This window comes from Leopardus geoffroyi, chromosome X, assembly GCF_018350155.1.
Source record: "Leopardus geoffroyi isolate Oge1 chromosome X, O.geoffroyi_Oge1_pat1.0, whole genome shotgun sequence".
NCBI classification, from domain to species: Eukaryota; Metazoa; Chordata; class Mammalia; order Carnivora; family Felidae; genus Leopardus; species Leopardus geoffroyi.
In genome coordinates this window covers 42,578,782-42,590,192 of record NC_059343.1, presented here as the reverse complement: position 1 = coordinate 42,590,192, position 11,411 = coordinate 42,578,782, and the positions used below count along the sequence as shown (strand labels likewise).

The following is an 11,411-nucleotide window of genomic DNA, read 5'->3' as shown; positions in this document are numbered from 1 at the left end:
GTGAAGACAGGGATTCCTGTAGTTTCTATAGTTTTGTTCCTCTACTGAACCAAGCAGGGGTTTCTCTTTTTCATTTTTTTTATGTTTATTTTTGAGAGAGAGAGAGAGAGTGCAATCAGGGGAGTGGCAGACAGAGAGGGAGACACAGAATCTGAAGCAGGCTGCAGGCTCTGAGCTGTCAGCACAGAGCCTGATGTGAGGCTTGAACCTATGAACTGTGAGATCATGACTGAGCTGAAGTTGGATGCTTAACTGAGCCACCCAGGCGCCCCCAAGCAGGGGTTTCTACAGGACAAGACAGTTGTTTCTGGAGAGCTCCAGACTGGAGGATCCCGTACAAGTTCAGGATGGTACTCCTTAAACTGCATTATGACCGTGTGCTACAAAGAGACCAGGTGGTCCAGATCAGGGTCAGCACAGGTGTTTCTGTACAGGTTCAGAGCTGTGTTAATGTAGACCATAGGAACAGGTGTTCGTGTCTAGATTCAATCAAGAAATTGTTATCAATAGGGCTAAATTATGCTAGCTCCTGTAACAAACCCAGAATTTTAGAGGATTAACAAATAAATGTTTATTTCTTGCTCGTACAAAGTCCAATGTGAATATTTATTACTGGTCATTCAGGGACTCGGGTAGCTTCCATTTTGTGGCTCTGCTCTCCTCTGAGTCCTTGGGGTTCTCACTATTCAACTGGTATATGGGGAAGGAGAGAGAGTGGGGGATTCCATGAGAGGTTTTTATGGGCCAGGCCTGGAAGAGGTGTATATCATTGCCCATATGCCATTGATCAGAACTCTGTCACATGTCCACATCTAACCATAAAGGAGGTCAGAAAAGTGAATGAGGTTAGGAAAACAGGTTTGATGAGCCAATAGCAGTGCCTGCTACAGGATTCTATAAACCCCAAAGAGCTGCAATGTCCAGTGTAGTAGCCACAGTCAGAATAGTGGTTCCTGTACTGGGTGAGGGTGGGACTTCCAGGGCAAGGCCAGGGCCAAGGCTGTCAGGGTCACATCAGGGCTTACTGTTCGGGGTCAAGAGAGTATTTCCAGAAAGCAAGGTTAGAGGTTCCTGTGAGTCGAGTTATGGGTTTCTATTGATAGGAAAAGGTTTTCTATAGAGTCCAGTCAGAGGGTTCCAGTATAGTTGTAGGCAAGGCTTCCTGTAGAGGGTCAGGGCTGTGGAGCTAACACATGGTAAGGATAGGAAGCCCTGTACGGTGTGTGTGTGTGTTGGGGGGGGGGGGTCCTGTGCCAGGTGAGGCTATAGGTACCTGTAGAAGATGAGGTCTGGGCTTGAAGTAGAGGATCAGGAAAGGATTTTTTTTTTTTAAGGAAGGGGATTTCTATGTAAGTTCAAGACTAAAGTTCATGTTAAGAGTGGGAACATGGGTTCTTGTGAGATCAGGAATTGTGTAGAGTGACGTGGGGGTGGGGGCGCTCATTGTCAACAATGGAGGCAAGAGATCGTATATTCAGTCAGTTCCTGGAGAGGTTGAAGATGGAATTTCTGCAAAGAGAGCCAGGTAGGGGTTCAGAACCAGATTTTATTGGGGCGCCTTTTATTACTAAGCCTAGGTGGCTTAGTCGGTGAAGTGTCCAACTTTGGCTCGGGTCATGATCTCATGGTTTGTGAGTTTGAGCCCGGCATCGGGCTCTCTGCTGTCAGTACAGAGCCTGCTTTGGATCCTCTGTCCCCCTCTCTCTGTTCCCCTTTCCTACACATCCTCTTTCTCTCTCAAGAATAAAAATTAAAAAAAAAAAAAAAACCTTTTCAGAACTAGATTTTATTGTGATTGAAGCGTTTCTAAAATGTTATCTGGAGGGCTAGGCTCCAATACAGTGTGAAGACAGAGGTGTCCTGTGCAAGGTCAAGGCAGGATTCCTATAGAGAGGTCGAGGCTAGTGAAGAGGGTCAGGACAGGTGTTTCTAAAGAGATGGTAAAAAGGCTTCCTTACAGTATGAGTTCACAGTTTCCTAACTAGGGTTAAGTCAGAGGTTCCTGTGCCATGGGAGGACGGGGTTTCCTCCTATTCAAGGTGAGGGCTGATATTCCTATCCAGGGTCAGGATGGGTTTCCTGTTGCTAAATAGAGAAAGAGTTCCCTTAGAGTATCAGACTAGGGCAGCCATTCTTCTAGGAGGTGAGGACTGGGGCTCCTGAACAAGGTGGGAGCAGGCACATTTCCAGCACAGGTTCTGAAAGGGGTTTCCGTTCAAGACGAGGACAGGGGCTCCTACAAGGTGACAGGGCTGAGGTTCTATGGGGTGACCAGGCAGGCAGGAGGCTTTTATAAGGCCAGGGCAGTTCTGGACAGCCCCTGTAATGAGCATAGCCTGCTGTGATTCCGCAGTGGGCTGGCATGGCGACTAGCTAAATAAGTGCTGTTCTAAGGACAGCTGCTTACTCCCTACTGTGTTTAGGACATGTGCCCCCCCCGCCCCCGCTCCTTGCAGCCCTTTTCTCTGGGGCTCTAGGAGAAAGCCATAAAGAGAAGCAGCCCAAAAGCAAATTCAGCTGAGTATATTGAGGAGTGAGTGATGAGAGGGAGAGAGAGGCCAGTTAAGTGTGAGCAAGACTCACATCAGGGGAAGCGGCCCCATCCAAAATCCACTCCTTAAACTCAGTGTGGTCAGGGGGAGTTACTCCAGTTCTGAACCTTACTTTTTCATTAGTAAAGTGAAAATGTAAAATAAGTATCCTTTCTTTGGAGCATTTTTTTGCAGGCGTTCATGAACTAAAGCAACTGAAGCCTCCCAGCCATTGCCCGACCCACACAAACACTCAGCAAGTGGTGCTGCTTGCTGTCAGGAGCTGCTGGGGAGTATGGACACTAAGGCTCAGAGCCTGGCTTTGGCCCCGTGTCACCAGTTGTGTGGCCTCAAACGAGCCACTTAACCTCTCTGGCTTAGGATGCCACCCAACTCAGTGCATGTTCCTATGTAAGGGTTTTCCTTTTTGGAAGAACAGATCCCACTCTGGGCAGAGCCATTCACCCAGGTGAGTAGGTGTGTTAGAGAGGGAGTTGGCACTATGGGGAGCTCCCCCACCTATGGGGTCTAAATATTCACCCCCAGATGCTATTTTGTTCTCCTAATCTTCCCTTCTCCTTCTCTTCCATTTCCCACAGAGCTGCAGGCCGAGCTGGGCCGAGAGAGATAAGAGATGAATGACAGGGAAGGCCCACGGACAACCCCATGGTCCTGCACTGGCCATCTGACCTTCTTGCCAGCTACCATTCCAGCCCCAGCCCTCCCCCTTTCCTGTCCTGCACATGCCTTTTGTTCTCTGGAAGGGGGTCCATCATTTAGACCAACTGAAACCATAGATGTCGATACTTCCATGAACAAGTATACACAGAGCTGCTTACATCGTCAGGCACTCAGAGACACTGTGACATGGCACATACCACATGATATATGCTCACACACACAGAGACTTGCGTAGGAATACTTACCAGCCCCACAGAGATAACCTGTCCTGTGGACCTTCATCATCACATTGTTATGCCACCACACCCCACCACACAGTCTTTGTTCGACATTCCAAAAGTGTTTATCAATCAAGTTCTCTTTTTTAAGTTTATTTATTTATTTTTGAGAGAGAGAGAGAGAGAACAAGCTTTGGAGGGGCAGAGAGAGAAGGAGAAAGAGAATCCCTCACTGTCAGCGCAGAGCCCGATTCTGCTGGAACTCACGAACTGTGAGATCATGACCCGAGCCAAAATCAGGAGTCAGACACTTAACTGACTGAGCCACCCAGGCGCCTCTCGATCATGTTCTATGCCCCCTACGTGTGCCATCACACTGTCTCAAAGATCACAGCGGTGCACAGTCACACCAGCACAACACCACATGTTTCTTCTGCATTCGCCGTCACACATGCACTTCCACATCCTCTCATGCAGTCACCTGTGCCCTGCCTCTCTCTGTCACCTGGTGTCATGCACACCATATTGCAAAGCCTCACCCCCTTGGTCACACACTGCATCTCATGCCGTGGTGTGTGACCATCTCACAACCCAGAAGCTGTCACACAAAGTTTCCTATACACTATTTACAACTGCACATCATAACGCACCGTCGTGAAGTGTCACATATCTTGCCTCAGCCTCACATGGCCATACATTGTAGCCCTACACTGTCATCAAAGACTCCCAGACAGTGCCATGCACCCTATCTACCATTGCCCTTTATTCAGGTCCACACAGACTCACATCTCCAGTTTTAGGACTCCAGTGGTTTTATTTTACAAAAGCTTTGAAGGTCCAGGCTGGGGGATGTCTTGGGGCCCAGAGGGTTGGGTTGTACAGACTGCTGGCTACATAGGAGAGGGACACCACCTCTGCCCCAAGCCCATGATCTGTGTCCTCATGAGCTGAGTGGGGCCACCACAGTGGTGGTGGTGGTAGGAGGGACAGGGCCTGTGGGGAAGGAGCCTGTGGGCGAACCCAGCAGTGGTCCCGGGAAAGGCATGAGGTGGCTGACAGGCCCTGACAGCACTACGGGGCCCAGGCCCTGGTAGAGATGGGCAGTACTGGGTGGGCCCAGTGTCAAGCCTGAGGCCACCTCCCCACAATTCCCACTACCGCTGCCCCCAGCCACCACCATGAAGCCACCAGCTGGTCCTTCAGCTGCTCCAGTACCTCCCAGACTTGACCCTCGTTTCTTTTTCCCTTTTCCAGATGCCTTGCGGTTTCGAGTCTGAATACCATCCTTCCGCATGGTCAGTGGTCGGTTCACCTGCCAAAAGGGAGGCCATGGATGTTTCCCAACTCCACATCCTTGCCTCTGTGTCTTGACAAGGGAGGCCATCTCTACCGCACTTCTTTAAGGATAGAGAATTGGTTCAAGGACTAGGGAAGCATGACCCTGGTGTGGTGCAGGTATTGTCCTAAGAAACCCCAGGGTTGTGAAGCCCTGGGCTTGGGAAAGCCTCTGGGGTTGATGGAGCTACAAGGCAGGGGAGTGGCAGCTGATGGCTGGGGAGGAGGAAGAGGGAGATAGGGGAGGGACAGGAGGGAGTGGAAGGGAGTGAGGAGATGAAGAAATGGAGCAGGGAGGGATGAGGACCAAGGAGGAGGGGAATAGAGAAGGAAGGAGGGGGGAGAAAAGAAAAGAGAGAAGGTTATGAGGGGAAGCAAAGGTGGGGGCGGAACAGGAGCAGGGAGGAGGGAGGCTCTGAGGGGCAGGGCAGGGCAGGGCGAACCTGGTGTAGCTTGTAGTAGAGGCCGCAAGCATTGCACACAGGGTCCCCACTGGCATTTCTTCGCCACAGTGTCGTGGTGGTTGTCTGGCAGTTGGTGCACTGGGTACCTGCCCGTTTGCTGACAATCTGGGGGAGAGAGAATATGAGGATCAACCCACTGCGGGGTGGAGGACCCAAGAGGTAAGGGTCAGGTTGAAGGCCGGGCTTCCTGTGCAGGGCGAGAACAGATGTACTTGCAGGGTGATGACTGTGGGTTCTGAATGGGGCAAGAGCGGGGCCTCCCGACCAGAATAGGGGATTTTGGTATTGGGGGTGAGACTCCATCAGTGATGGCCAACTTTGGCCATACATTGGAATCACTCAGGGAGTTGAAAACCTGATGCCCAGGCAGCACCCCTGACCAATGAAATACATATGTCTAGGGGAGTGCCCAGGCCCCTGTGGTTCAGAGCATCCTAAGGTGATTCCAGTGTGAAGCCAAGGACGAAAACACTGCCGTGCAGGGAGAGGATAGGGTTCCTGCATGTAGCCTATGAAGGTAGGTTGAGGATAGGCATTCCTATGCAAAGCTGGGTTCCTGTATGGATGGGGAAGGGATGGGGGCTATGGATTCTCATAGAGCATGAGGACAGGGATCCCTGCACAGGGTGAGAACAACAGTTCCTAGGTGGAGGCAGACAGGCCTGGGGTCTTACCAGGCGCTTCTTGGGCCGGATGAGGGGCCTGTTCTGTCCATTCATCTTGTGATAGAGGCCACAGGCATTGCATAGGTAGTGGCCCGTCCTGTCCCGCCGCCACAGTGGAGTGGCTGTTGCTCCGCAGTTCACACACTCCCTGGCCTCTGATGGGGTGGACAAAGGGGATGGGGGATCCCAGGCTCAGCCCAACTTTGCTTTGCATGCTGCCCTACCTCATCCTCCCTCTCCCTTTTTGGAGATCTCACCACAGGGGGGCAAGGGCAGCGTTCCGCGAAGCTTGGGAGAGGAATAGGCCGCTGGATTGAGGGGGCTCCCGGTGGGAGAGAAGAAGGTACTGGAAAAGTCAGGACCCCCATAGGCACTGCTGGGGACAGGGATTGATGAAGGCAGTGCAGGCCCCAGCGTCAAGAGGTCTGGACTTAGCCGCTCTGTCTTTAAGGTCTCCAGGAAGCTGCTGCCACCTTTGCCTTCTGGGTCTTCTGTGGCCTGGGGAGGGGAGTCCTCGCGGGTGGGGCACACAGTTGAGGCAGGGTAGAGCCCAGTCTTGCCATAGGTCCAGCCAGCATATGGTGAGCCGCCTGGGATCCCCTCCATACAGTTGAGCAGTGGGTACACCTGAAAGACTGTCGTGGAGGGTGGGTATGGGAAGGAAGGAGGGATCAGTCTGAAGCCATCCTGCTATCAGGGTGCAGTGGTGCCCAAGAACCCCAACATAGTGGCCAAGTTTCCAGTCTTCCCACAGGCAACCAGAACAGTTGCTGGCCATTGGGTAACTCCTGGGTCCTGAGCCCCCCTGGTCACTTTGACAGCTGCAGTAGCCTCCACCTATTTCCAAATGGGCTTTGAGGGTGACTGTTGGGATTTGGAGCCCCGGGGATCACTTGACAACTAGGGCTACCACCGCCTGCTTCTAACATTGCTTTCCAACATGGCTACCCCAAGACAGGAGATGGGGAGCATTGGCATTCCCTGGCCTGGACCTAGCTGGGGGAAGTGGTTAGCTCATCCATGTGAAGGTTTCCAGCTATTTTCAAGATGACCTCCTAGTGGGATTCTGCCCCAGCTAAGGGTCACCATGGCAGCCCAGACAGCATGGAGCCAGTGCTAAGACAGCCACCCAAAGGAGTTACCTGGGGAGTGCCGGTAGGCCTCAGCATCCCTGTAGTAGGCCAGTGCTGCAGCCGCGGGGGTGGCGGTGCTGGGGGCAGTGGAGGAGGCCGCTGCATCCAAGCCCTCAGGCCCAGAGGGGAAGAAGACCCCCGACTCTGGTGGCGAGGATACCAAGGCAGGGTCCACAAATTGGGGCAGGGACTCGGAGGTCCCCAGGGCCCCTAGGCCAGGGAACTCCATGGGGCCTCGGGTTTGTCCTGTGAGAACAGGAGGGGCTCTTCAGACTGCAAAATTCTCCCTCCCTTCCCACTCCTCCTTACCTCCTTTCTCCCCTTCCTGTTCCATTCCCTCAATCTTCATAGCCCTCCTGTCTTCCTCCCTGGCCCACATCTGTCTCCGTCCTTCCCTCCATCATCTCCTCCTTCCTTCTTCCCCTCTGTCTTCCCTCCTTCCTCTTCCCTTTCTTCTCTCTCCTTCGTCCCATCTCTTCTTTTCCCTTTTCCCACAATTTCCCTTCTTTCTCCTCTCCTCTTCCCCCTCTTCCTTCTTTTCCCACTCCTGCCTCCCCCTCCTCTCCCTTCCCCTCACCCCCTCTCCCTGGTCCCACTTCTCTTCTCTACTTCTGTCTCTTCCCCCTCCTCCTCTCCTTCCTCCTTCCTCAGCCCCCACCTCCTCCTCTTCCCCTTTCTACCTCTCCGCCCCTCCTTATTTTCTCTTTCCCTCCTGCCTCTCTCCTTCCTCCTCTCTCTTTTCCTCCTTTTCCTTCATCCTTCTTCTCTTCCTCTCTGTTCCTCTCTTTCTCCTTGCCTCATTTTCTCCCCTCCTACTCCTCTTTCCCCCCTGCCGCCATCCTCTCTGTCTCCTTCCCCTCTAGAAGAGTCTGGGTGGGGTGGACTGGGGTGCAGAACCAGAGTCCCTTGAACAGCTTGTCACCCCTAGGACCTTGGGGTTCACCCTTCTGTGCTCCCCAACTTCATCCCTATCTGTTGCATCTTCTGACTTTCTCAGAAACCCATGGTTTCCGGCTTGACTCCTCCCTCCCTAACCTCCGTTGGGTCTGCAGACAGAGGGCCCCCTCAGTTCCTCCCTGCCATGGGGGGGTCAGTACCCCCCACTGCTTATCTCTGCCATCCCCGCCCAACTTTTGAAATCACCCCAAGGCCACTGGCTTCCTCTGAGGAGGGGGACAGGTGGGAGGTGTTCCCCCTACTCGTACCCTCTGCCCTGGGGAGGTCTGCCATAGTTCTGCTTTCGGGTTCTTTCAGTCCCCACCAGCCCCAGTGCTCAGTTTCCCCATCTGCCAGATAGGAGGTGGTGACAGGGGCCCAGCTAGGACCTGTGAGATGGCGGCTTGGTCTCTGTCCTTCCCTGTGTGCATATCTGTGTCCCTGTGTCTCTTTCCTGGTGACGCTCTCTCTTGTCCAGCCTGGCCCTCTAGATTTTTCTCCCATCTTTCTATGCTACCACGATGTATCTTGCCCTCTCTCTTTCTGTGCTTTTGTAAACATATGATGTTTTCCTTCCCTCTCTCTCTATTTCCATGTCTCTGTTTCTGGTTGTCTCTCTCCATCTTTATCTCTGTGTCTTTTATCTTCTTCTGTTTCTCTTTTCCTTCCCTCTCTAGTCAGTCTCTGAATGTCTCTGCTTCTCTCCCACTCTGTCTCTTTCTGCTTGTCTCCTTCCTCTTTCCCTTTCTTGATCTCACTCTTGCTTTCACTCTCTCAGCCCTCTGGCCTTATTTCCACGTCTGTCTTACTAGTCCCACATCTTTGCCCATACCCGACTCCACACAGCCCAGGTGAGGAGCCAGAAAACCTACCCCTGCCCCTGACTTGCCCCCATGGTTCTGAAAGCCTCAGTTTCCCTGTCCTTGGGGTGGAATGACGGAGATAGAGTAGAAGGCCATCTTCAGACACCCAGCCTATGTGACCTGCTGTGTGAACATGCTAAAGGTTGGGCTCAGCAGTGGGGGTTGTGCTGGCAAATAGATTAGCCTGTAGTTCTGTCTACCACTAACTTCTAGGCGCCAGGATCCCCGCTGACTGTGCCTGAAGAAGGTATCTTGCCTCTTCTTCTCAGTTGCCATCTCTTTCCTCTCTGACTCTCCATGGTTCTTTCTGTCTGTGAGTATCTTTCCTTCTCCGTTCCTGTCTTGCTCTTTTTCTTCCCCTGGGTCTCCTTTGTTTTCCTTCCATCTCTGTCTCTTCCTTTGAGTATCTCTTTCTCTGTTTCTCCTTTCTTTTTCTTCATGTCTGTCTCTTGCTCTTTTTCTTTGTCTCTTTTTCTCCCCTTGTCTCTCTCTTTCTCCCTTCCTTCTCTGTCTACCTGTCTCTTGCTCTTTTCATCTCTGTCACCACTGTTCCTTTATCCCCCCTCATCCTCACCTCACCCCCCAACCCTATGACCTCCCCCCAGCCCCACTGTGCCACATCACTGCACTTAGCACCTTGGCGGGTCCAGGGCTGCCCACCCCTCCTGTGGCAGGGGCCCAGCCCGCCCTCCCCCCACCCCCAGTTATCACTCTCCGGACAGAGATAAAGTTTATCTCGAGGCTGGGGGATATGAAAGCTCCTTATCAGCTGCCCCACTAGAGTAAGTGCTGCCCCAACGGGCAGCAGGCAGCAGGCTGGCACCCTCACCTCTCCCTTGGCCCAGCCCCTCACCCCAGGTAACATCCCTATCCGAGCCCTCAAAGGAGGGTCTCTTGGGACTGAAGGGAATAGAGATGGGGTCTGGGGGCAGATGAGTCTTGGGAGGTTTTGCGGTAGAATTTGAGAGTCAGATAGGGGGTTGAGTCAGGGAGAGGTTGGGGGTATAGCTATAGAGTTTGGGGAAAGCAGATATGGGGTTTGAGGAGGAGAGACAAATTGGAAAGGTCACATTGTGGGATCAGAAATTGGTTAGAAAAGCAGAGACAAGATTGGGAATCTGAGGTGAAGCTTGAGAGTCAGATAAAGTTGAGAAGTTAGGATGTAGTTTGGGGGTCAAAGATGGATTCTGAGGGTCATGGACAAGTTTGGGAATTCCGTGGGTTTCGCTGGAGCAGAGATGGAGTTTAGTGGTCAGAGATGGGCTTGGACAGGCAGAATATGTCTGATAGAGATGGGTTATGGAAGCAGAGGAGGAGTTTAAGAACCAGGATGGAATTGTAGTAGAGAAACATTTGGGGCCAGAGGAGATCTGGGAGGGCCAGAGACATATTTTGGGGTTGGGATTGGGGTTTAGGGAAGCTAGGCATGAGGATTCATTTGGCAGAAAAGACTTAGGGGAGTAGACTTGGTGTTTGGAGTGACAGACATTTTGGTGTGCAGGCCAGGGGTTGGCGGAGAGTAGTGGTTTGGGGGAATGAGAGAAGTCACACAGAACAAATACGGGGTTTGAGAGGCACAGATGGGGATAAGAGGATGGAGTTAGGGTTCAGGGGACTGGAGAATTTGGAGCAGAAAACAGGATGGGGAGCGGACAAGGGCATGGGGAGCAGAGACAGACATGGGGGAGCACAAGTGAGCTTTGGGGGAGAACTCAGAGATAGAAACAACTCCAGATGAGTGAAAAGCAGATTCAGGGCAGAGATAGGATTTGCGGGATAAGAGATGGGGTATGGGGAGCAGAATTAAGACATCAGGGGAACAGATATCTTGGAAGGAGAGGATGGGAGTCAGGGCAGAAGGAGGTGGGTTTTGGGGAGTGGGTTCAGGGTAGAGATGGGGGGTTGGAAAGACAGAGGTGGTTTTAAGGAGCTGTGAAGGGTTTCAGGGGTGGTAGACACTTTGGGGACCAGCGGTAGATTGGGGAGCCTAGAGTAGGCTGGAGGAATAGCCTTGAGGTGAGGGATAGCAGGCCTGGGGTTTGCCTTGCTGGGGGCTCTCGGGGTGGGGCTGAGACTGACCTGGGCTGGTTGGTGTGGAGGGTTCAGCCGCTTTGGGGATGTGGCGAGTTCAGTGTGATCCCGGGGGGTGTCCTGGCTAGCCTTGGCCTTTGAGGCTCCCTTCCTCCTTCCCTCCCTCCCTCCCTCCCTCCCTCCCCTCTCCCTCCTCCCTCCTCCCCAGGGAGTGGCTGGTGCCCCAGTGGGTGGAGCGGAGGAGGGGAGGGGGCGGGTTCCTTGCTGGTGGGGCACCTCTTGGGCAGTGGGGCCTTCTTGTGCCCCATCTGCCCACCCTGTGGATTCTTGGACCCTGTTCAACTTGGGCTTCCATGGACTACAGTGTCTAGCCAAACAAAGGCGGGCTGAAGCCAAGATAAAGTGACTATAGCAGATACAGTTTTATGACTGTACTAAGCCTATGACTGTACAGTTTTATGACTGTACAAAGTTCCTACTGTGTGCTAGGTCAGGTTCAGGCTTGGCCCTTATGTATGTGAATCTTCCTGGCCACAGGGAGAGGAGGGATGTGA

General features: G+C 52.8%; 1 protein-coding gene across 1 annotated transcript; it reads right to left on the bottom strand.

The window, feature by feature from the left end:
- Nucleotides 1-4,224: 4,224 nt before the first annotated feature.
- On the bottom strand, nucleotides 4,225-11,024 carry GATA1 (GATA binding protein 1). Its single transcript, XM_045471513.1, has 6 exons — nucleotides 10,906-11,024; nucleotides 7,037-7,273; nucleotides 6,152-6,529; nucleotides 5,904-6,049; nucleotides 5,209-5,334; nucleotides 4,225-4,742 (listed from the first exon to the last, which is right to left on the bottom strand). Exons 2-6 carry the CDS (start codon nucleotides 7,254-7,256, stop codon nucleotides 4,371-4,373), a joined length of 1,242 nt encoding a protein of 413 aa, XP_045327469.1. The 5' UTR covers nucleotides 7,257-7,273; nucleotides 10,906-11,024; the 3' UTR covers nucleotides 4,225-4,370.
- Between the last annotated feature and the right edge of the window lie 387 nt (nucleotides 11,025-11,411).

Excerpts from the sequence above, each read along its gene's own strand:
- GATA1 (XM_045471513.1), bottom strand. The coding sequence starts at position 7,256 with ATGGAGTTCCCTGGCCTAGGGGCCCTGGGGACCTCCGAGTCCCTGCCC. Across the intron at positions 6,530-7,036 it reads GGCCTACCGGCACTCCCCAG|TCTTTCAGGTGTACCCACTG; the intron begins GTAACTCCTTTG and ends CCTCCACGACAG. Across the intron at positions 4,743-5,208 it reads TCTACTACAAGCTACACCAG|GTGAACCGACCACTGACCAT; the intron begins GTTCGCCCTGCC and ends CCCTTTTGGCAG.